General features: G+C 39.5%; 1 protein-coding gene across 4 annotated transcripts in view; it reads left to right on the top strand.

Annotated features, from left to right (window-relative positions):
• The window catches only part of bcar1 (BCAR1 scaffold protein, Cas family member), a 66,610-nt gene that overhangs the window by 5,324 nt on the left and 37,353 nt on the right, over positions 1-23,933 (top strand). Inside the window, exon 1 of one of the 4 annotated variants that reach the window (XM_060877838.1) lies at positions 21,628-21,675. The exons of the other annotated variants lie outside the window; for them this stretch is intronic. Within the exon in view, the coding sequence (XP_060733821.1) occupies positions 21,643-21,675 (33 nt within the window). The 5' untranslated portion in view covers positions 21,628-21,642. Of the gene's footprint in view, positions 1-21,627; positions 21,676-23,933 lie in introns of those variants that run through there. 4 annotated transcript variants of the gene reach the window in all.

Raw genomic sequence — 23,933 nt, 5'->3', positions numbered from 1 at the left:
GAGTTCCAGTTTCCAGGTGTGTGTAGGTGCATACATGTACTACGGAGGTACTACGGAGTGTATTTGTCGTGATGGTGAGAACAGCTCACTGTGAAATCTAAGCTGAGCCCTGCAGATTTCAGAGCCTGGTGTCATTTTACTTAGCATAGCGTCAGACACAGACGTTGTTTCACTCCCGATAGGCTGCAGAGGGACCATGGCACAGGCAGGTCTGACCTCTCTGCACTGAGAATTCCATTGTGTGGTTCCATCAAGAGTATTAGGGATTGTGAGAATGTATCAAGCAGAGCTGGTCTGTTTTGTAGCAGCGACTCGGCCCCAGCTGCGACAGCGTCTGTGTGTGTGTGTGGTGTATGATTCTGCTGAGTTGCTAATGAAAGACAGAGGTATCTGGCTGACTCCATTGTTAGGCTGTGAACTCAGCATAACCCATTCTGTTGCACTTAACTGTAAATCTCTCTTGCTCTGCTGTAAAGCTTGTGAGGACCTACATGTGTGTGTTTGGGTGGCTGCATCCGAGATCGCAAGCCTACGTGTGTGTTCACAGACATTTGCATGCATTGTTTGAAGATTTTGTTTACTGCTCGGGGCAAGAGAAGTAGAGTATTCCTGTGCATGTGTGTATTTGCGTGCGTATGTCTGTGATATGGGCACTTGTCTGCAGTTTTTTTTTCTTGTGGATACTTATTTGCTGCAGCTGGGAATGTGAAAGAGAGAGAGAGAGAGAGAGAGAGAAAGAGAGAGAGAGAGAGAGAGAGAGAGAGAGAGAGAGACATTGTATGTTTGCCAAATTGTCCTGTCGCTGCTGCTGTAAATCTGGGAAGCGATGCGCCTGGTAGGAGTGTTAACAACTGCTCATCGATCATGCCTGGCCTGTCTCTCAGTGGGCTACATGTGTTGGGTATGGGGTGGAGGAGCAAGCACTTCACTGGGCCTCACTTATCCCTCAATCGGCCAGTCAATAAAAGAAAGAGAGAGAGAGAAAGAATGTGTGTGTCTGTGGATTGATCCTCATTTAAAATGCAAGCAGACTAGTGAGCAAGCAGCAGTGGTGCGTGTATTAAGGTAAGAGACAGAGGAAACAAGAGCGAGAGGAAAGGCAATACATGTGAAGTGTCAGACAGAAATAGGGGACGAGCAAGTGCTGGTGAGAACGAAAAAGAACGTGACCGAGAATTGAGAGAGCAAGTGATGACGTCAGGGATAAGAAGATATCTAACTGGAGCAGGGTTGCTGTGAATGATGAATAATAAGCAAGAGGCAGTGCACCTGTGGTTAACGTGTACATTTCAGTCCAGCAAGAAAGCTGCAGTACAAAATGTGACATTATTCTTCATGCTGTAATTTGGACAGCAGTGAATGGAATCAAAATCTGTTTCAAAAATAATGCCGTGTAATAGCGCATGAATAAATATAGGAAATCACTTCCTATTGCTAATCATAAGTACAATAAACACACAGCTCTTAATGGTCCAGTCTAGATTTCAGCTAGCAGTTACTTATGCAGTGGAGCATCAAATTCATCTGATCATATGAATGGGACTATACAGGAAGGATAGCGGGTGTGCTACTTCTGAGGTTGGCCCACATGGGATTGTTCTGGATAGTTCCACTTAGAAACCATGAAGATGTCTATGGACTGCAGTTGATATGAATAGTTTTGCTATGATAGCTTTAGAAGTGCAACTGCCACGAACAGTTTTGCACTTAAGTCTCCATCAACAAACAGTTGATATCTTCAACAAGACAGACTTCCTCCGGGTACTCCGGTTTCCTCCCTCGGTCCAAAGACATGCATGGTAGGTTGATTGGCATCTCTGGAAAAATTGTCCGTAGTGTGTGAGTGTGTGAGTGAATGAGAGTGTGTGTGTGTGCCCTGCGATGGGTTGGCACTCCGTCCAGGGTGGTATCCTGCCTTGATGCCCAATGACGCCTGAGATAGGCACAGGCTCCCCGTGACCCGAGGTAGTTCGGGTTAAGCGGTAGAAGATGATTGAATGAATGTTTATGTTCAATGTTAAAATCATTAACAGTGTTAAAAAGTGCTAAACTAATTAAGTTACAAATGAAGTGTTTTGAATTAAACAACAAAATGCCCAACTGAAAAATCTAATTTAGATAAACTCAAGTATTTGACAGACTGAAGGTTTACTGTGAGACAAATGTCTGTTGGTGAGCGTTGAACATAGCTACCAGATTATACTCGCTAGATAGCTAAAAATAGAATGAAAGTATAAGCATCTTGCTTATTGTGTGAAAACTTTTAAACACATCCGGTATCAGCAGTGACGGTGACAAATAAATGTTAGCTCATGTTGCTAGCTACATTTACACACTGAGGCTTTTTTATGAGCTTCTCCCTTTAACGTGTCGTTGTTACTAGCATGTTAAATAAATACAGTGTTTAGTATTTTCATCATAAAAAAGCATTTATAAGTGTATACTTCCTTATTATTTGGTAGGAGGTGGAGGACATTGAGGAGAGGAGGAAAAATGGAGACTAACATGACAGGAATAGTAGAGAGGAGTTAACATGACAGTAGCTGCCGTGATGAAGACAGGAACATGGAGCTGAGTCTGTAGCTCTTTCAGCATGCTTTCTGTTTAGCTGTAGGGCTTATTTTTATTAATACTTATTTAATACTTATGTAGGGCTTATTTTTATTAATACTTATTTAATACTTATGTAGGGCTTATTTTTATTAATACTATGTCTAATCTAACAGCATCATCACAATACATACACCTGTGACATGCAGCAACCAAACCAGCAGAGATCGTTTATTTTCAGTGAGAGATTTCCGGCGACATGAGCAACTGCAACCTTTGGCAAACTTTATGCAAATATTGATCGACTCAGTCGTGCAGCGACTTCCAATAAGAGTGAAGAGAGTAGAGCACACGTGATCCATGGCAAAGAGCACACGCTGCTTCTCCTTCTTTTCAGATATGATGCATTTATACACTGCTGAACTATATATACAAAAACTCCTTCTAGAGGGTTTCATTTTAGCAGCAAGAAAGTCGATTTGGAATGCTAGCTCCGCCCACATTAGTAATAAATATTGTTACTATGGCAACCAGTAGCCATCGACTGGAGACTCGCAGCAATGTATGTGTGAACGAAGCTTTATGTTCCTGCCCTTTTGAAGGAAATGAATCACGGCACATCATGTTACACAGGACATAGTTTGTAAATGATTAAAGCATTGGCTTTTGCCTGATCTTGCAGAGGGGTGCAAAATGGAACCATTTTAAATAGCAATTTTATCTGCTCTAAAACTCATTTAATCTCAGCTGCTGCTTATGTGTCGAGTCCCAGCAGTTAAATCTAAAGCATTGTTTAATTGTTTACCAGATTTTCATGTTAATGATGAATGACAATAAAACGCTGACTTATGAGACTGATGAGAGTTGACTTATGATTTCATAGCAACTAACATTGGTATTATCCTCCATTGTAAGTGAATTATTGGCTATTGAGGCTTTCAAAGCTGCTGTTATTGCTCCTAGTTTGCATGTCACTCATGCCCTGAAGCTCCAGAAACAAATGAATATTTGTGAAATGAAGTCGGTTAATGACTAGTCGTGTTGAAATGCTCTGTAGGGCATGAAAATAACCTCGCCCGTCTGTGCTTTAATGAGCTAGAGAGTGTCTGTGTCTTTATTACGTTCCTGAGAGACCTGAGTGTGTGTGTGTGTGTGTGTGTGTGTGTGTGTGTGTGTTCTGTGTTGTGTAAATAAATAAATTAAAATAAAAGAATGTGGACATGTAAGGTTATAGGTTTATAGTTTATAGGTATTGTACAGGTGTACATGAATTTGCATGAGACACAGTAAAGGTTTTGTGTGTGTGTGTTTTGGAAAAGAAGGCCATAAAAAATGTGCATGTTTATGCGTGTTTCATGTTTACGTAATTGTGTTTATATGCATGTGTGAGACATGAGTAAAGGTGTGTGTGTGTTGTGTGTGTCCTAATCTATGCTGTGGCAGCATGAAGCAGCTGTACTGTGTGTTTTCTACTGTTTGAAGACCTACTAATCTGTGTGAAGGTTAACTGCTCCTTGCTGCTAAACACAGGGCGAATTAAAGCAATACTCTGCATAATGTATGCACCAGTCAATTCCATTTCATTATTGATGGATTGCTACAGATAAAAGGAACATTCCAGAGCTTTCTTTCATACCTGTTGTAATAAAGCTGACGATTCCGCTGAAGGCAGAAAGTAGTATGTGAGCCGAGGTGAAATCATAATTGACTCGGTTCCAATAAACTTACAGGAGTCATGCATAATTAATGTAATTTATTTTCACCAGCCTGGGAATAGATGAGCAGGGCTTTCTGTGCCCTCTTTGATACAGCATGACCTCCATTGCTACCTAAACACCCACACACAAACAATGCAGCATTATGCTCTTGGAAATGTCTCACTCGAGGCTTGTCAATGTTTTCTCTCCCTTGTTGACCTTTTCTGTGGTGTGAGCTAGGTGGAGGTGTGTTCAGGGTTTTAGAAGCAAAGAGTGGAATGTGTGTGTGTATGTGTGTGTATATGTGTGTGTGTGTGTGTGTGTGTGTGTGTGTGTGTGTGTGTGTGTGTGTGTGTGTGTGTTGATCGTAAATGGTAGAAGGTAATGAGTGAGAGAATGAGCTTGAACAAGCCAACCAAATCACGCGAGCAGTGCACCGGGAATCCATTTCATACAGCCGCTGTTGGTTGACCTTTCGCTGAGGAGTCGTCCCTCTCATCAGTGCTGAAGGATTAATGCGAGCTCCATGTTTTTAAGAAACGTCAGCTTTCCCTATTCCCTGCAAGCGAGTCGACCTTTCCCTGCCTGGTGGCCTTTCTAGCGCCAATCGCAGGATTAAGCTTCAGGATAATGGAAGGATTCCACACCTTATTACCACTACTGCAGTGGCAACAGCAAGTCATTTATAGCCAACAAAAGCAGCTCTATTTGATAGAAAATTGATTCAGGGAGATGGGCTTTTCGATTCTTTGCATGAGATTGTGGCTCTTCTGAGCCTCATGCCATAGTAGGAGCAGGAGCAGAAAAAATCTTCTTAGCAAGTGAAAGCATTTTGAATATAGATAAATTTATCTAACATTTTCCATTATGAGATTATTCTATAACAAAAATCAGATTAATTGATTATTAGGATATTTGAATTCATTTCAAGCCTGATTTGTTTTCTTGTTAAATGTGTAAATAATTATCTTATTTCCAACATTAATGTTTAGCCAAATAAACATTTTCTTAAGCTGAAAAAAGCTTGTAATTAGTAAAATCTAGTCACTGTTGTGTGTGAAAATCACAAGAGAACAGTATCTTCTGAAATACCAGCCCTTCTGCTACCAACAACCATGTCACAGTCCAAGTCACTGAGATGACAACTTGACATTTTATCATTGCACTGCTGCATCGTGGTCGGCTGATGAATTAAACTGCAAGATTAATATAACAATGCCTGTTTTCTGGCCCATACTTTAACTACTCCATAAATCTTAACCAAGTATTGAAAAGATCTTTAACATGCCTCTTGCTTCCATGTAAGAAATGTATTCCCACATTAGCACACACAGCCATATCTTGAGTGTTTAGTAAGCACTGACTCTCGTCTTTTCCTTTATATTCGACACAGCGTGTGTGTATCTCGTTCGGCAATGTCAGTGAGAGAGAACGTCTACTCTGCCAAGGCTGATCTGCTCACGCCTCTGCTACCAACACTCAGCAGCAAGGCCAGCACATCCTCTCAGCCACTACTATAGCTGACTGCAGCAAACGCATCAAAAAACATTAATCCTCTTCAACTGATTTTTTATACTCAGGCCTGTATTTCATTCTAGTCAGCAGGGTATAGAGTTTTTATGATCTGCCATAACATACCCGTAATGGGAGAAAATGACAGATTACTGTAAATTCGGGTCCAAGGGCTGTGAGGAATGCCATGGATTTGGAAACGATGCCCTTTAAAAGCACAGACGTCAGTAGAGCGAAGGCAAAAAGCAACACATGGATTTGATGTAACTCAGAGCGGGTGGGAAATCCATTTCATGTTCCAAACATTGCAGCACCATTCAGGCAGAACTTTTTTTGGTATTTATCAAGGAAGAGTTTTCTGGAGACTAATGATAGAAATGGCCTCCTAATTTGAGTTTGGGAGATTAGTCATGAATCATCACAAACCGGAAACATCCATCCAGAACTGCATGCGATGGGACGACCACATGGATTCCCCGAGATCAGCTAACAGGTACTTGTAATAAGCATGTCTATGTGAGGAAGTATTTGAGAGCTCACAGATGGTGTTGTTTTGTTCTGTAAACTGATAGGTGTCAGGGCTTAAGATGTGTTTCTCTAGTATGGTTTCCAGTACAGGTGGCTGCTAGCATCTGTACTCCACCAAAACACTGAAATTATAGGCTTCAGGTGAAAGCACTGTGTTTTTTTTTTTTTTGCAGAGTCTGTAATTTAAGGGGCATGAGGAAGCCTTATTGTCCTATTCTGTAGGATCAGAGATGAATAGCATGGGGGAAACAAGGAGGTTCAATATAGACACTAGTAAATCATCCCAAAGCAGAGTTACCCTTTGATTATTTTGCCCTCTGAGAATTTATGTTTGCTCGTTGTCTAGATGAGCTCCATCAATGAGCGACTCGAGTACCATAAATCTTAGCTGTTCTCGGGCTTTAGGGCATGTATTTAACTTGAAATAGATGTTCGGACTTGGGAACAGATAGACCATGCTTTCTTATAGGTCACTTGTGTTGGTGCAAGTGACCACTTTGAAGGTGGACAGCCCTTGAAGCTTAGTGACTGCCGAAAGGGATTGTGGGTGCTTTGTAGCACTCTTTAGGCTGAAATATTTAGAATCAACTTGCAGAAACTGACAGGAATTTTAAATTTAAGAGAATTTTCTGTATCTGCATGTGCCCTGTAATGTTATGTCTGATAAAGAGGGGGCAGGTTTGAGAGGTAAGTGCCAGTCTGATCTTTTTAAGATCCTCTAAAGCATGAGCCATCAGTTCTGGCCCATGTCCTTTGCCCTCCTTGCCTAGCGTGTAATCCGTTCGGCTGCCATCTCTGTGGCAGACAGAGAGAATTGGTTTTGAACCAACAGGGCAAGCAATTTACTCCTCATTCATAGACCATTCTCCACCTTATGAGAAAAAAAATAAAAGATAGCAGAGCAGGGATTGGAAAAGGACGGGGGTGGAGCTGAGTTGAAAATAAAGAAAAAAAGCAGAGACGGACTGTAGGAGGAAATGTGTAAGGAACGTGTTAAGATGGGAAATTAAAGGAGGAAGCCACATATATAGTGTGAGTCAAGCATGTACTGTCGGAGATAAAAAGATGGAGGATGTGTGCGAGAGAGAAAACACTGAAACTCTCCAGAAACCAACCCTCAGCAGTATCACATTCAGTGTCCAAGACTAAAGAGTCTGCAAAGCTCATCACTGTGTTTTCCAACATTCCATCCTATATCATAAATTCACATGATGTCAAAGGATAAACAAGCTCACTGTCCGTTTATCACTTTATCACTCTGTTCTTCAAAACCAAAACAGTCTTTGCTGAACATTCCTGCAGTGTTACCACTACGTTGTCTGCATATTTAAGCAATAGTGAGAGGTTGGAAAGCTGGACCTCGGTGCTGGAATGCAGCTTTAGTTTCCATCCGTCTCTTTTCTTTTCCCTAAATTTGAGCCCAGAATTTTGGTCCCTCAGCAGAGACTTGAATTTCCACCAGCCTGGGCTAAACCGATGTCATTTCAGTGCTCAGACTGATGCGAATGGAGCCGTTTGCAGTGAGACATATTGTGGAGATGTTTTTGCCAAACAGTCTGCACTTAGCACTTTTTGGGCTGTAAGCCACTCAGATCAGCCTTGGTCTTGGGAGAAGTCAACATACACACACACACACACACACACACACACACAGACACCCCTCTACCAGTCCTTCCAGGAGTTTAAAAATGCTTGATTTTGCTGTGGTAAAATGTGTGATGCAATGACATTTTTGTGCTTTTTTGGGAAAAAAACTACTTGAATTGGCAAAACTGTAAACACAGGATTTTTTTAAACTACTACCACTGATGATGCATATGTAATTATTTTCTATTATAGCTGCACTCATTGTACAATTCACATGATTTTATGTTTTTGGCTGAATATGTGTTGATGTCACATGACATGTCTTGGACAAAATCTGTGGAAAATCTCAGAAAATCTCACTAAATATCGAGTTGCACAATTGCAAAATCCTGACACACACACACACACACACACAGAAAGACATTAAAGGAGCTGGCCTCCTAGAGTCAATCCTGGTTCACGCTATAGACTCTCCCTCAGAGGCATGGAGGAAATGGGCAGAAATGAGACTGGTAGATATCATACTCCTACTGGCTCAAGGGCAAACAACCCCCTCTCTTCCTCTTCTAACATAGATTTGCCCACTGGAGTGGCACTTTATGCGTTAATTACACCATGTGGTCACCATTCATTTGAATTTGTTTTCAATGGTAAATCTGCAAAATTCATTTTAAATAAATCGATTTTTGCTGTTCAGTTTGGTCTGTATCCTGTTTATCATTGTCCAGGTTTATTTATCCCACTTATTCATCTGTCTTCTTGTCCTTGTATTTGTCCAGTCCTCACCATATGGATGTCAAACAGGCCCTCCCATCACCTGATTAAAACCTCCTGAACTGCATTCAGCCACTGATCAGTATGTGCTCAAATGGCTGTCTGATGGCAGATTGATGATGCATTAAGGGTGTGTTTCAGTGACTGAGTGATGTGATGTCAGTGAAGGTGTGAGGACACACATGCACACAGATGCACGGACGTACACACACATCCTCTGGCTGTTGACACATTGATAGAAGAATGGAGGTGGTACCGGTTGGAGGAGGTATTGTTCATGCCTCATGCGCTTTTCCTCTTCCTATGTGCTGATGTGGCCATTTGACACTGCTCGTGTGTGTGTGTGTGTGTGTGTGTGTGTGTGTGTGTGTGTGTGTGTTTGAGAGAAAAAATAAAGGGAAAGAATAAGACTAGAAATATTAATCTAGGGTGGAAGATTATGTTGTGTGTGTGTGTTTGTGTGTGTGTTTGTGTGTGGGTGTGTGTGTGTGAAAGATAAAGAGAGAGAGAAAGAGAGAGAGATCACAAAATCTTTGATGTCTCAGTTGTGTAAGAGCTTTTCAGAAATGAGAGAATCCTTATATGTATATATGCACATCCCATTTTTCTCTCTCAGACCAATTCATGATCCTGATTTATTATTTCATGCTTTACCAGTTTAAATAGCAGTGACCCACTGAACCTGAACCCCACATCAAGAAATTGCTTACCACCTGATCCTGTGCTAAAATTTTAAATGACTAACAACCTCCTTGATACTACTACATGTGATAGGTCTTTGAGTTTTTTGCTGTGTTGTCTGCTGGGAAATCTCTGGTTAGTGGGATTGGCTAGCAGATTACCTGTTGGACGCCTGCTTATCTTTCACAAGCAGAAGTGCTCAACATGCAGGCTTCATAATGATAGGCTCCCTGTGGTCACCCGGACCAAATTACAGGCATTAGTTTGGAGGAAAGGGCACTCTGTATTACAAGCCAAGAAATGTTGACACCATCCAGTTTAGTGACATGAGTCTAAAATATTTTCTTCAAAAAGTTTTTTATAAAACTAATTTGAGCTAAATTTACCCAAAAAAACCCTGATCCCAGTTTACAGAAAAAAACAAAAAACAAAACTATACATGCTAACTTAAGCTAGGTCCTCCAATCTCCAATCCTCCAATCTCACTGTATTCATTTTTCTTTTCAGATGTTTTGTGTCTATGAATTTCCTCCTTTTCCAGAATGTACTATTAATTACTATTATTATTATTATTATTATTATTATTATTATTATTATTATTATTTAATATTGTAGAATTAATAGATAATAATATAGATCATTTTTGCTATGTTGTGGTCTTGCACTAGACTAAATGATGCTGCTGATAACATGATAAAAGTCACGTGTTCGTGTTTAGAAGACAGGCTGTGTAGGCGTGTGAAACTGAACACTTAATTGGTCTTTGCACTTAGCATCACTTTGATGACAGATTTTTCCTAGTTGGCTCAATTATCCTGTTTGTCACTGGTCCTTTGATATTAGTAACTCTTAGTAAATCTTGATTGTTCTGGTGTGTGTGAAGGTACAAGATGCCTTTGATATCCAAGGGTCAGGAGCAGCTATGCTAGAGGCATGAGAACATGGCTGAGTGATTTGCTTTTCCTTATCTCGCAATTGGAGACAGCAGATCAACACTGAGCATGCGCACTGCACTTGTGTCCACAGTCAGGAAATGGGCCATGTGTTTGTCCAGACATAGGCTTAGATGTGTTTGTGTGTGTTTGTATTTGTGTGTGTGTGTGCATGTGTGTGTTTGTTTGTATGTATGTATGTATGTATGTATGTATGTATGTATGTATGTATGTATGCGTGAGCGAGAGAGAGAGAGAGAGAGAGAGAGAATGTGTGCATGTGTGTAAATACATGTGTGTATTTCATTTGTTTTAATGTTTAAAACATTTGAAGGTTTAAAACGAATATTGCTTTGTTTTGTGTGTGTGTGTGCATGTGTGTGTGTGTGTGTGTGTGTGGGTAACTACTGGAATGTTAATCTCATGCTGCTTAATGGAAACTGGCATATGTGGAAGCCTGTTATCAAATAAACAACGAGGGAGAGGGAGAGAGAGGGTGAGGGAGAGTGACAGAGAGGGAGAGGGAGGGAGAAAAAGGGAGAGGGAGGGAGAGAGAGAGAGAGAGAGAGAGAGAGAGAGAGAGAGAGAGAGAGAGAGAAGCCACGTAACCAGTAGCACTGTGGCAGCTTTAAGCAGCACGAGACACAGGATAATAACTGCACTGGCAGGACTTTTTGTTTTGGCACTAATACAAGCAAAGTACTATCAGTGTCCTGCCCCGAGCGCATTATATTGCTGCTCTGTTATGTAAAACAGTGAAGCTATTATGTAAATTCGGTGTAATTGGGGCAAAATAGTTCATTACTAGCATTTGGGAATAAAATAATACTGTGTTTGGGGAAAATCATAAAGTGAGTTTTCTGTTCTACAGAAATGTAACACCAGAAGACAGACAATAATCAATAATCAAACAGAAGGATTCATTATCAATTATGACAGTGAATCCTGCTGTAATAATATGTGACAGGTTTATATTATATACACAGGGACATGTATGCAAACAGTAAACAGAAACTAAGGCCAAATATTTAAAAAAAACTGCTTAAGAAGCATATGCTGTTATTTAACAAAGAACAAGTTATAGTCTTTGGAATGGTGAAGCTTTTTGTTAGGAGACTTTTATTTAACATTTATAGAAGATTCTCAGGTGTCGATCAGTACATATTCCATATTCCAGTCAAAAAGAGAGGCTTGTACAAGAATTATAGTTCACGGTTATATAGTTATAGTCTTCTTTTGAGGACACGGCATAACATTTTCTCAATCAGTGGACAGTTCTTAACTTAAACAAGAAAGCCTTTATATTAAAATTAGAGTTAAATTCCCGGTAACACCATCTCACTTTTTTGACCATATTATACATAGTTATTGAAGGGAAATTATTTATTAATTGGACTGACTCTTCAGAATCAGAATCAGGTTTATTGGCCAAATGTGTTGACACACACAAGGAATTTGTTCCAGCTGTTTGTGACTCAAAAGTACATAAATAACACTATACTATACAAACTATACAAGACAATGCAGACGATGAGACACAATATAGACAGAATGAGTATTAAATATGAATATAGAATATGACTGATCAGTTATGTACATAAAGTGTACATAACAATATTGTGCAATATTATGCTTTTTGTGCAATATACAGCATCAGTAGTGTGTGTAATATATACAGATGATGTGATTACTGACAGTCCTGATAATGCAGTACTTATAGATATGAAGCAGTGAATATAATTATGGTGAGTTGTCTCCTGGATGAGGATGGATTCCCTTTCTCATAACATCTGATGGAGTTTTTCTTGCCACTGTTGTTATATATTTCTGTAAGGCTGCTTTGTGACTATGTTCAAATACAAATCAAATTGAGCTGAACATTCCGTTTATACATTTTTAAAATGGGTAAAAATTAAGATGAGTCCTTCATTATAATAAATTAATGATGGCAATTGCTAAATTATTGTGGTATGAGAGAAATAAAACACTGAGCTGTTATAGGAAAATAATCCACCTACAACGATGCCACCCCTTGAAGATTATTTTCCTATAGTGGCATGGCCTGTCGTTTTAATCTTAGTTTTTTGGTCCACAACACTCCCTTTAAACCAATTAATTGAGCTTAAAGCACTACAAAGACCCTCTGGAAGTATTTCATTATTGCTGCTGAAATGCAAGTGAACTTCGCTATTCTGACATAAAAAAATCACTGGTCCTATCTTTCAAAAAAACATTTTTACAACAAACATTTAGACGTTTCAGTGCTGCTAAGAGCGTCCCACTGACTGTATACCAGAATTTACTAATTCACCAGGTTCATGTGGTGAATTCATCCTGTCCATGGCTCTTTGCCTGTGAGTTGTGGTTTAGTTCTTGAAGTCTTGAAAGGCCATCAGTCTCTCGTCCCAGGAGTGCTCCTTTAATGAGGATGCTTGCTTCACTATTGGATCTGTATGTTTCATATTGCTTTCTGTTCACTGAGAGAATTCTGTATATGTCATTTCTGTGAGCAGCCTTTTGGATTGTGTCTTTCCTTCACATGTCCTGATTCTTCAGTTGCGACCGAGCAAAGTTGTTTTTTTTACCCGTGGATTTGATGACTGCAGTGACATTTTCACATAGAGAGCTAAATTATGCTACATTTTTTCCCTCTTTTCCGTTTGTATAGATGGAACTGTGATAGCTTGTCCATAATGAGGGAAAAGATTGTTTTTGTGATTACAGTGAAAACACATGGGTAGGTTTTCTCCCGTTACAGAGTCTCCTTGAAAAAGGCCCAGTAGATTGCATTCTGTCTTGCTCCTCTGGTCAGTCGGTACGTTTATGTCAACAGTAGGATTGATGTGCCATGAATTTCCAGCTTGAGTGTCCGGTCTAGCAAAATTGGCCACAGAGGATATCAAGTGTTTTGGTCTTTCTCTTCTGGTCTGCTGAAGTGTCCTCACCTGCCCATCATGCTAACCTCGTCTATATTTCTCTTTGGATGTGTCCTAAAGTTGACACATGATGACCAATGTTCTCGATGATCTACTGGGAGAATAAGGGTCTAAAGTAGTGTAGGTGTTCTTCAGCTCTGGTTGTGTAAAAGACTGTGTTTGTACCAGAAATGGTTTTGTATATTAAAGCACATGCCGGTCTTTGTGCTGTGTGTGTGTGGGAGAGAGAGAGACAGACAGACAGACAGGACATTTTTATGTTAGTTGGGACCATTTTATTCCAAATGGATAGGAATATCTGATACCTTTTGGGGACATTTGGCTGACCTAAAAAAACAAACAAAAAAAAGGAGTAAAAACATTTCTTTATGAAAATTGAGGATTTAGATTTAGATTTAGCCAGAACAAAGCTTTAATTAGCCGCATTAGTAATTATAAAGATCCAACTAATTAGTACTTAGTAATTATGTAATTTTAAGGACATTCAAATTCAAACATGAGTCTTTACATGTGCATGAAAATGTGTGACACGTCTGCCTGTGTGTATATAATTATGGTAGAGATAATCAGAGCTGTGCTGCAGTTAAAGCTAAACCAAAGACAAGTGTGTGTGTGTGTGTGTGTGTGTGTGTGTGTGTGTGTATGTATATGTGTGTGTGTGTGTGTGTGTGTGTATATGTGTTTGTATATGTATGTGTGTGTGTGTATATGTGTGTGTATATGTATGTGTGTATGTGTGTGTGTGTGTGTGTGTGTGTGTGTGTGTGTGTGTGTATGAAATTAATATTGAACATTGTCAAAGGTTTATTGTCAAATATAAGGCATTAAACCCAATTTTTTTTAAGCTTTAATTGTTCTTTTTCTCTTGGCAGATGAATGCTGACCGCTAGCAAAATGATCATCCAATAGAACAAGGCTGTTTCAAGCTTGAAATTTGTAATTAATTAATAAATGTCTAGAAGTATCTAGAAATAAGTGGAATAATGTTATATTTAGTTTATAGTACTATTATAATAGAAAATCGCAGTCATTTTTTATAGTGCTAGTTTAGTTTAATGCTCTTACTCTCTGTTTCACTTGTGTGGGAAAGCAGTGCACTCATGTTTCCTCTTTCTGGCAAATATTCAATTGTTTCATACATTTGAAAGTTTCATTGTGTCCCTGAAGCATTAGTGGTAGCACTCGATGTAGAGACAGTGATGAATAAGGTGCACTTAATTGTTTAACTAACAGCAAACCTGCACTAACACGGATAATATAGCAATAAATAAGAGCCCTGTTAAGCATGCATCTGTGTGTTTTGTTTACAGTAAATAGATTAGACAGAGTAAATGCACACATTTTCTGTCTTCAAGGTAAAAAACTGCTCAACATCAGTTCTGAAGACTTAAATTGCTAGAGGTGATATTACTTGTCTATTCATTAAAAGTGCTGTGATGACAGGATATTGGGACGAGTTTTCAGGGAAAACCTGTGAGTAAAATGTTGTTTTGCTCATTTCTGCTGTCTGCACATGTAAATAACTGTCTGCTGTGTATGTGACCTGCTCTTGTAATTGGCTGATAAATGTAGGTATCACGTCTGTGAAACTGTGTCCTTTGATTAAGTTGCTGTTGCCCTTTACACACTGTGATTTTCTCTCTTTTGTACAATGTACACACGTTTCAATGGATCACATTTGCACAGTAAATAGCAGTGTGCCTGAATAGCTCGGTCTAATCTGTCGGTACTCAGTCACGTCTTAGTGCAGATGGAGACGAGAAGAGAGGAGTGGCACAACACCAATGGTGAGGGAAGCAAATATTTGACTTGCATATTCAGGTTAAGAAGTGGAGCCTGGCATCTCTGTGAACCCGTCTCTCTCCCTCTGTATTTCTCTGTTTTTTTTCTTTCTCTTTAAGTGCCATTGGTGGACAGTTTTGTTGTGTGCAGTCTGTCAATTTTGAGTAATTGTTATAGTATTAGCTTCTCTGAGAGATAACTGCAGAGGTTTGTTGAACTCCCTAACTCAGAAATGACTTCCTCCTCCATACAAACACGCACCTTCTCCTACACACCACCATACACATAAACACAAACTTCGTTCATTGGCTGAGTGTGACAGGCGACGTTCAGTGATTTCAAGTCAATGTGTGTGACAAAAGCTCATCGGAACTGTTTCCAAGCACAGCTGGTGGACATGGACCTGGTGACGTGGACTAACAAAGGAGCAAATTGCCAATGGCTGCAAATTGCAAATTGGCTTTACTACTGTACAGTATGCGATTATCTATCATTGAAAAACAAACAATAAACAAAACAAAAAAACCTTTCACAAACCTATGAATTTACTGAATAATTGTTGATAGTGCAATAGAAAAGTATTAGCCCTATTGTTGGGACACCACGAGCACGCCAGAGCCATCCTTGGGAACAAAATTGGCTGTGGAAGGGATAACATTCTCTCTCTCTCTCTCTCTCTCTCTCTCTCTCTCTCTCTCTCTCTCTCTCTCTCTCACACACACACTCTCTCTGTCTCTCTCTCTCTCTCTCTCTTTCTCTCAGTCACTCGCTCGCTCACTCACTCTCTCTCTCTCTTTCACTCACACACTCACTCACTCACTCACTCACTCACTCTCTCTCTCCCTCACTCTCTCTTTCTCTCTCTCTTTCTCTCTCTCACTCTCTCTCTCTCTCTCTCTCTCTCTCTCTCTCTCTCTCTCTCTCTCTCGCTCTCTCCTTCTCTCTTTCTATGCCTCTTCACAGTACCACTAGCTAATCAAGGGTTTCTGGAAACTCTATATATATATATTATATATATATATAATTCAAATTGTGCCACACACACGTGCTTATTGTCTCTCTTTCTCATACAAATTTTTGGATGAATGATCACTGAGGATGAATCTTCAATGCATGGGCAACAATATGGCTTAGTGAAGAAATGTATTCATTTCCTCTTTTAAAAAACAAAACAAAAAACCCCAGAGGATTAAGAAGGCGTTGTAATTAGGTCCTACTAACTAAATGAATAAATGGACCAATTAGAGAATTAGAGCACAGAAGCATGGATTTTGACTGGTTAAAGAGCAATAGACAACTATAGCATTCATTGGTATTACAGTATTCATGTGTAGTCTGTGCTGTTTTCCGAGAGTCTTTTCGAACTGAGATCTGCCAGCATGTTAAAACACATAATCCAGAAGAGGTATTTTATTCCAAGCTGCCTTTTGGAGTGATTGAACATAATGGCTGCGTGGGCATTTTAGATCATGCATATTCTCTGACTAGCCAGCATCAGCATGTCAAGAAACTCCATATATCATCCTGAAAATTCAAACACACACACAAATACACACATACCTACACACACACACACACAGCAACGTGGAAGTAGGCCTGTGTTTCTCATTAGCCTACTCCACTTCTGCAAGGGTAAAAACGGATCTGCACGCTGTTCTCTCAGCCTCCAGGGAAACGCTGTTCCTGCATGTTGCTTTCTATCGCCGACCTATACTGCACCGCCATGTGTATTCAAGCTGACGTGTGTGTCTTTATTGTATGTTGGCTGCGTTTGTCGGAAACTGTGTGTGTGTATAAGTCTGTGATGTTTCTGTTGATTGAAGGACTGTCACTTTTTAGTATGTATTTATATCTTGAGAGGGACCAAATGTCCAAACAAGGACAGGAATATTTGGCAGTTTTGATGATGGTGGTCGGTTACTGAAACAAGTTAAGTTAACTTTTATTGTCATTTCGACCATATATAGCTGATGCAGAACATCGTGAAATGAAACAACATTTCTCCAGGACCATGGTGACACATAGAACAACACAAAGCTAAGGACTATAAAGTAAAGTGCATAGTATGCAACCTAGTGCAAATAGACAGACAGACAGACAGACAGTGCCAACAATATTGTTAGAGAGCTACTTGAAATATACATAAAATATAGTGCCAACCTGAGTACAGATAGTAATGGCATTGTGTAACTAGAGCTTAGTAAACATCATGACGGCTGTAAACATATGTACACTTTCAATAGCAGCATGAGTTTTGTGCAAAACAGCATTAAAATGACGGTGCATAAACAACATGTTATCAGTGTTTGTGTTGATAGTGTTGTGAACATAGAATTATTATTGAATGAGTGTGTTTGTTTGTGTGCAGGCAAGTTTGGTGCAGTTCAGTTCAGCTGACATGTGCATATTGCTCCTGAACCATGAGCCTTCTTAAAAAGACAGAGCTACATAAAAGAACACAGAGCTCACAGCATCTGTTATTTAAAAAAAACTGTGGATAAAGTTATGGTTAGCTTTAGATGTAATATAGAATTATTGCAATAATGATCTCAGTAGATGATTCTTAGGACAGTAAGGAAACTGTGTGTGTGTGTGTGTGTGTGTGTGTGTGTGTGTGTGTGTGTGTGTGTGTGTGTGTGTGTATGTAATAACTGGCCATTTGGGAAAGCTCTGTGTCAGACGAGTTATCCAAATGTCTGCTGTATGTAGCGTCTGAGCTGTCAGTATGTCCTACAGCGAGGGTGGTGTATGTGTGTGTTGAATTAACTCTCTGCTGTATTAATGCTCATTGTGTTTAAATATTTCCAGATGGACCCAAATTAACACTGTAAATACCTTTTTTAACACAGTGGGTGTTATTTCAACACTGGAAATGTCAGCACAGAGCACTACACACGTCTATCACTTTCCCCCTCTCACTCACTCACTAGTCCTCACTTACAACACTTTTAGACTTTTAATATATTGTTTTCATATATTGATTACTAAAGTACTTGATCAGTCTGATGCCTCTCTTTCTGAATAGTTAGTCTTTCTTTCTTTCTTTCTTTCTTTCTTTCTTTCTTTCTAGCGAGTCTTGTACATTTCATTAATAAACAAGGTCAAAAAAACAGAAAGAATCCATTTGAGTCACATGGCACATGACCAACCGCAGAGGTTTTGACATCCTGTTGGCAAACCTGCATGATTATCTTGTTTACTCACTGCTAAGTGCTTCATACAAAACTCTTTAATAACTTTTCAAGACGACAGTTCGGTAACTGCAATGCTAATGATGTTTGCTTTCCCAATGAATTTGATTTGTACTGGAAGCTGCTACCCAAACATATGTATACATGGAAATGTGGAGAGCCATTCAGATCTTTAACATTCTGAAGACTGTGGCCAGAAAAATTAACAAAAGATTTTTGCTGCTTTGTAACCAGTGAGTAGAGCATCTGAGACTGAGACGAGGATTACTATCTGAAGTTCAGTTTATTAGTATTTATACAGAGGACAGCATAATGAACAACATGCTTTATTGCTTGTAGCTATTTGTTCTGAGTAGGTATCTCCCTCATATGTTTAGTCATTAAAAATGGAGCTCCCATTCAGTTCATTGTAATTGGCAGTAAAGCAGTTGTTTGTACTCTGAATACAGTTAATTTGTTCAAGAATTGCCTTCCCACAATTCCCCTGATTTATCCGTGTTTATTAGGTTTGTTTTATCATGGCAACCCATGGTATCAATAATTCCAGACAGGCTGTACTTTGATGCTGAAACTGACTGATTTTCTGACTAAGAACAGTCTGTTTCATAAAGGAATAGTGGAATAGGTGGAACAGTCTGTGATGAGAAACTGACTCTGTAAAAAGACTATATCTTTGTTTTGCTGTCTTACTTAGTCTGTCTATTTAGTGCTGCTCTGCTTTTGGCTGATGTTTATGTTATGTTCCTCACCATGCTCCTCTCAAAAGCCTGTTTATCACTTGCCATCAAAATACACTGCTTTAGCTTTCAAACCATTTCATCGAAAAATGAGTGTTATATCAGGAGTGCATGTGAACCTGGCAGTTCTGCGTGTGGGACAAGTTGTAGGTGTCTGTGGTTAAGGGCAGATATTTTAGTTCTTTATGAACACATGTCTGTGTGTGTGTGTGTCAGAGGTCAGAAGTACTTCAGGTTGAAGTTAGCGTGCTTTGTGTAATTTGCAGTGATGCATGTTTGCAGAAGAATGTCGAGTGGGTTATCAGTTATCTGTGGAACTAGAGCACATAAGTTCTACTTTTTTTCTCCAAATAGAGTCATTTGTTATTGGTCGCCATGGCAACTCTCATGGCCTTGCCAGCCATTGTCAATAGGGTCAGCAAAGCCATTGTCAAAACTAAACATCACCTAAATCCGTTAGGTAGTACATTTTATAGTCAACTCCAAATATCAATAGCACAACATCCTGTGAGCTCATGTAGACCCACAATTATTCATGTCATTTGTGAGGAATATTACGTAGGGCACCATTTGGAACACGTCTTGCAGTCGTTGTCACCACTTTTATCTGACTTTGTCTTGCCTTTTTTTTTTTTTTTAATTTTCAATAGCTGTTTTTACAATGAATCCTTTCCAAAGAATCCTGGATAGTACACATAGGCATTACAGCACAGGAAGTCTTCACATATCCCACATTTAAGCACCCCTGGGGCAGAGAGGGTTAAGGGCCTTGCTCAAGAGCCCAATAGTGGCAGCTTGAACCCTGACCTTTTGCACAACAACCCAGAGCCATAACCACTTGAGCTAGCACCCATCAAAAATGAACCTACAGACAGGTTTTTATGGGAGGATGGAGGAAGCTAGAGCATATGGAGGAACGTGTGAAACTCTAGAAAGACAGTAACCAAGCAAACCCGAAACCACTGCATTGTTGATAAAAGAAGAAAAAAAAAGGTGAGATGAATAGCCCACAGGCTGATGACATCATATGAGAGTCAATTAAGGTGTGTGTGTGTGTGTGTGTGTGTGTGTGGGTGTGTGTGTGCGCGTGTGTGTGTGGTTACTGGTCACAAAGATATCCAAGTTTATTATCTCAGATTTATTATCTCAGATTTATATATCTTCTATATAAACTGGGAAAAACATTTAAACACACCTTAGTGTTTTCTTCTAGTTTGTCTAATAAGCAGTTGTTTATTGTAATTATTTGCACATTACATTTCATTATGATATTAAACTCGATCCAGTCATCCTTGTGGCGCTCTTTGTGGGTTGCTGAAAATGTGTGCCACATATCCTTTTTTCCTGTGTGCAAGACAAGACAGGCAGATTGATAGAAAGTAGTTTACATATGAAGCAACTGAAAAAGATTTTGGCATCGTTGTTTTGTTTGTATTCTGGTTGGACTATATGAGTGTGCGTGGCCTCATCATGTTACAGTCTAATATACAAATAGACTGAGAATATAGAATGGGAGCAAGTGGCAGACAGGTTCAGTAGTGTTTATATTGCTGCCCAGGTGTACAGCTGGGCAAACATAAGGTAGATTGACTTCTTTTTTACCTGTATGGAGCCAGCATCACATATTGACATATTCACAACGCAATTCTGTACAGTTGCTGTACACTGTACAATGTCAACATAATGTAACAACCTTTTATATTTTTCATAAAGTTTATAACACAAATAATGTATATTCAGTTATTTAAGTATTGTTTTAAGCATTATTGTCATGATTATATTGTGTGTGTGTGTGTGTGTGTGTGTTACTCAGTCTATGTGTGATAATATTGCACAAAACGGTAATCATATTAGAGAGAAAGCAGATAATTAATACAATATTAGTTAAGAATATGAGAATGTTAATGTTGCCAGACAGCTGCTAATATATACACCACTTGTGTGCACACATGTACAAATACAGAGATGTTTATATACTGAGGTTAAAAAACACTTATTATTATATAGTTGGGAAAAGCCAAGTCTGAAACTAGTCCATTAATTTTAACAGTTTAGAATCCTGATGAATTGTGGGACAAACCTACTTTTAACAGAGGTTGGTGATCAGAAGCACTTGCCAAAGAGGTGAAAGGAAAACTAGATATGAACTGGCCTGAAATGCATCCGTGCCGTGATGGACTGTGCCTTCGTCGACCATCTGGTTACAAATAGGTGATGAAGTTATAGGAGGTCAGTGTCAGTGATGTATCACTGACTGATGTAAATAGTGAAATATTTTGACCACTGTGTGAAGTAGCAGCTAGTGAATGATATTTGGATCTGTAGCAGAACAGGTGAGAGTTTCAGAAAAAACTCCTCATGTTGTTAAAGAACAGCAGGATCCAACAGGTTAAGAATGCACCAGGGTGGAAAGTGCACACTAACGCAGCTATGAATATATCTGCATATAAATGTCTTTCTGAGCATCTTCTCATTACTGTTCAGCAGCACAGCTCAGATCCACTCAGATTGCCTGAGCCTGTTTTATAAACTAATTTTATCTCTCCTTTCACACTAGACACTCCTACTGTTCTGTTCCTGCAGAAACTAAGCCTTATTTTTCATCCTGTTTTGAGGCTGGAGTTTGTAGTGTGATTTTCAGGCCCGCAGGCTCAGACGGAGACTGACATGTTTGTGATTGTCTGAACGAGTGTCTCATCTACACTGCTCCCTCCTCCTTCCAGGTGTTCTGTAAAATGTTCAACTGCCTGCAGGGGGCGTCTGTTGAGGTAGGTACAGCATCAGCATGGGAGAGAAGCGAAATGAGTTGATTCTCTTATGTATTAACATTACAGGGAGCTCTGAGTGTGATTGCATCAGCCTGAAGTTGATTCGATTTAGCAGTGTAGTAATGTTCAAACCAGCCTGGGCTAATCTGTTTTTGGCATGGGGATCTTTTAAACACAATGTGGTTTTATGGACTGAACCTATACTTATACTGTAACTGTGTTATGGTAGTGTAGCATGTTATGTGCAGTGTTGACTACTAACTCCTCTTTATCTTTTCTTCTCTCTTTATCTCTCATGTTTTGACACACTTCTAATTGAGGGCATGGCTGTGATGAATCTCTTCCCCTAAAGTGTGTGGAAATTAGCAGCCCATGAGTAACAGCTTTTCTCAGTTCATAAACTAATCCTCATCTAGGATCTACAGCCTTAATAGGCTCTCGCACTGAATATGTGACATTCTGTAAAACAGTATTAATTAGTTAGTTGAAAGCTGGTTTGTGTGTAAGTGTGATTAAATTCACAGACATGAAGGCTGCTTGGTTAAAGCTTTATGGACTAGTCTGAGGCCGTAACACCCACAACAACCCACAACTACTGCGCATACATACAAGAAGGTGTCAGAAGTTAGAAGTGACCCCTGCTGGCTGGTGATAGCATGTCGGTTTCTCCATTGCTCACACCAGGAACCCAATTATCTCATAAGATTCTTCGCAAACTCCAGGGGAAGAGGTCAGCTCCAAAGAAGAGGGTTCCATTATCCACAAAAAGACATGCTTGAATTCATATTTTTAGATCACAACCAGGTTGTCTTTTGAGGTCAAGAGAAAGTATGTCTGTGTCAAACTTCAGCCAGGGTTGATGTACAGTATGACAATACAGGCCCATCTATTTCCTCCTTTATCTAAGCTCAAAGAGACGTGGGTTATTAACTACTGGTTAGACTTTTGCTTTTGAATAACACTAATCAGGCAGTGCCTCTGAAAGCATGGGCTTGCCAGTCATTAATAACATAGCAGGCTTCAAATGAGCTATGTAGATAGTTTTCTGCTCATTAGTGGCTGTTATATGTACAGTTACACACACACACACACACACACACACAGTATACATATGTGTGCTGCACATTTTTTATTAAAGCAGCTCCTGACTGCTGAGGAGAACACTATTTGCCCTGCTGACCTCTCACCCTCCTGACATCAGCGATGTCATAGACAGAGCTTTTGTGAAAAAAGGGCATGACCTCACTCTCTCTCTTTTCTCTCTCTTTCTCTGCTATTGCTGAATAATGAACACAACAGAAGAAGTTCCTCATGCACATGCCAAAATGTTCTCCATTTCTCTAAGGTCACTGTCTATCTGCGGTGGCCTTTACCTGAGCAGGGACATTAGCTGTGCCCCATGTGGAGTTCACCTGATTCATTACTGTTTCCTGTACACTCTCGACACTTTAGATTAAACCCAGAAATTGAAAATAACCTTCTTATATCACATAACTGTACCCCTGAAACTTCCCTTAAGGGAACGGGTGGTGACATAATTTTCCAAACAATGATAGTGTTAAGCGGGAACAACAATGAAAGAGGTTCAGTGTCAGATTTATTTACTTGGTATTTGATTCTATGTAAGGAGTCATACAGCAGACAATCAAGTTAAATATGGTGAAACAATTTGAGGTATAATATTTATTACAGTAGTTTGTTATTTGCAGCAACAGTATGGAGACATGATTAAGGTGTTGTTTGAAGCTTAAGAGTTTTAATCCCAGGACCCCCAAGATGCCACTGCTGGTACCTTGAGCCAGGACTTGTATAAATGAGATAAATGTAAGTTGTTCTGGAGTGTCTGCTAAATGCCGTAATTGCAACAAAGTTCTTGTGTTTTTGTTCCAAAATGTCAGCTATCTGGCTTGAGTGACAACTCATGATGGTTGGTTTGCCCAATGATGTTGTAGCTCAACCCATATTTCCATGCACAATATGCTTAACAATCCTTCAAGAACAGTAGCCAGATTCAGTGCTGATATTTAGTTTGCAATATTGCAATGCAAAGAACAGCAAATTTGGTATTGGATTTGTTATGGCAACATGCTGTACTGCAATAATGATAGTATTTAGTTTCTGTATTCATTATTACCTTTGATACAGAGTATGAATATGGTTTTGAGGTTTAATTTGGCTGCACAGCTGTGTCACTTTTCATCTCTCCGCTTCATGCACATATCAATTTGAATCTTATCTCTGGGTCGCTGGAATTAATC

The sequence above is a fragment of the Tachysurus vachellii genome, chromosome 9 (assembly GCF_030014155.1).
Source record: "Tachysurus vachellii isolate PV-2020 chromosome 9, HZAU_Pvac_v1, whole genome shotgun sequence".
Classification (NCBI taxonomy): domain Eukaryota; kingdom Metazoa; phylum Chordata; class Actinopteri; order Siluriformes; family Bagridae; genus Tachysurus; species Tachysurus vachellii.
The sequence above is the reverse complement of the archived record's forward strand: the minus strand, read 5'-3'. Positions and strand labels throughout refer to the sequence as shown.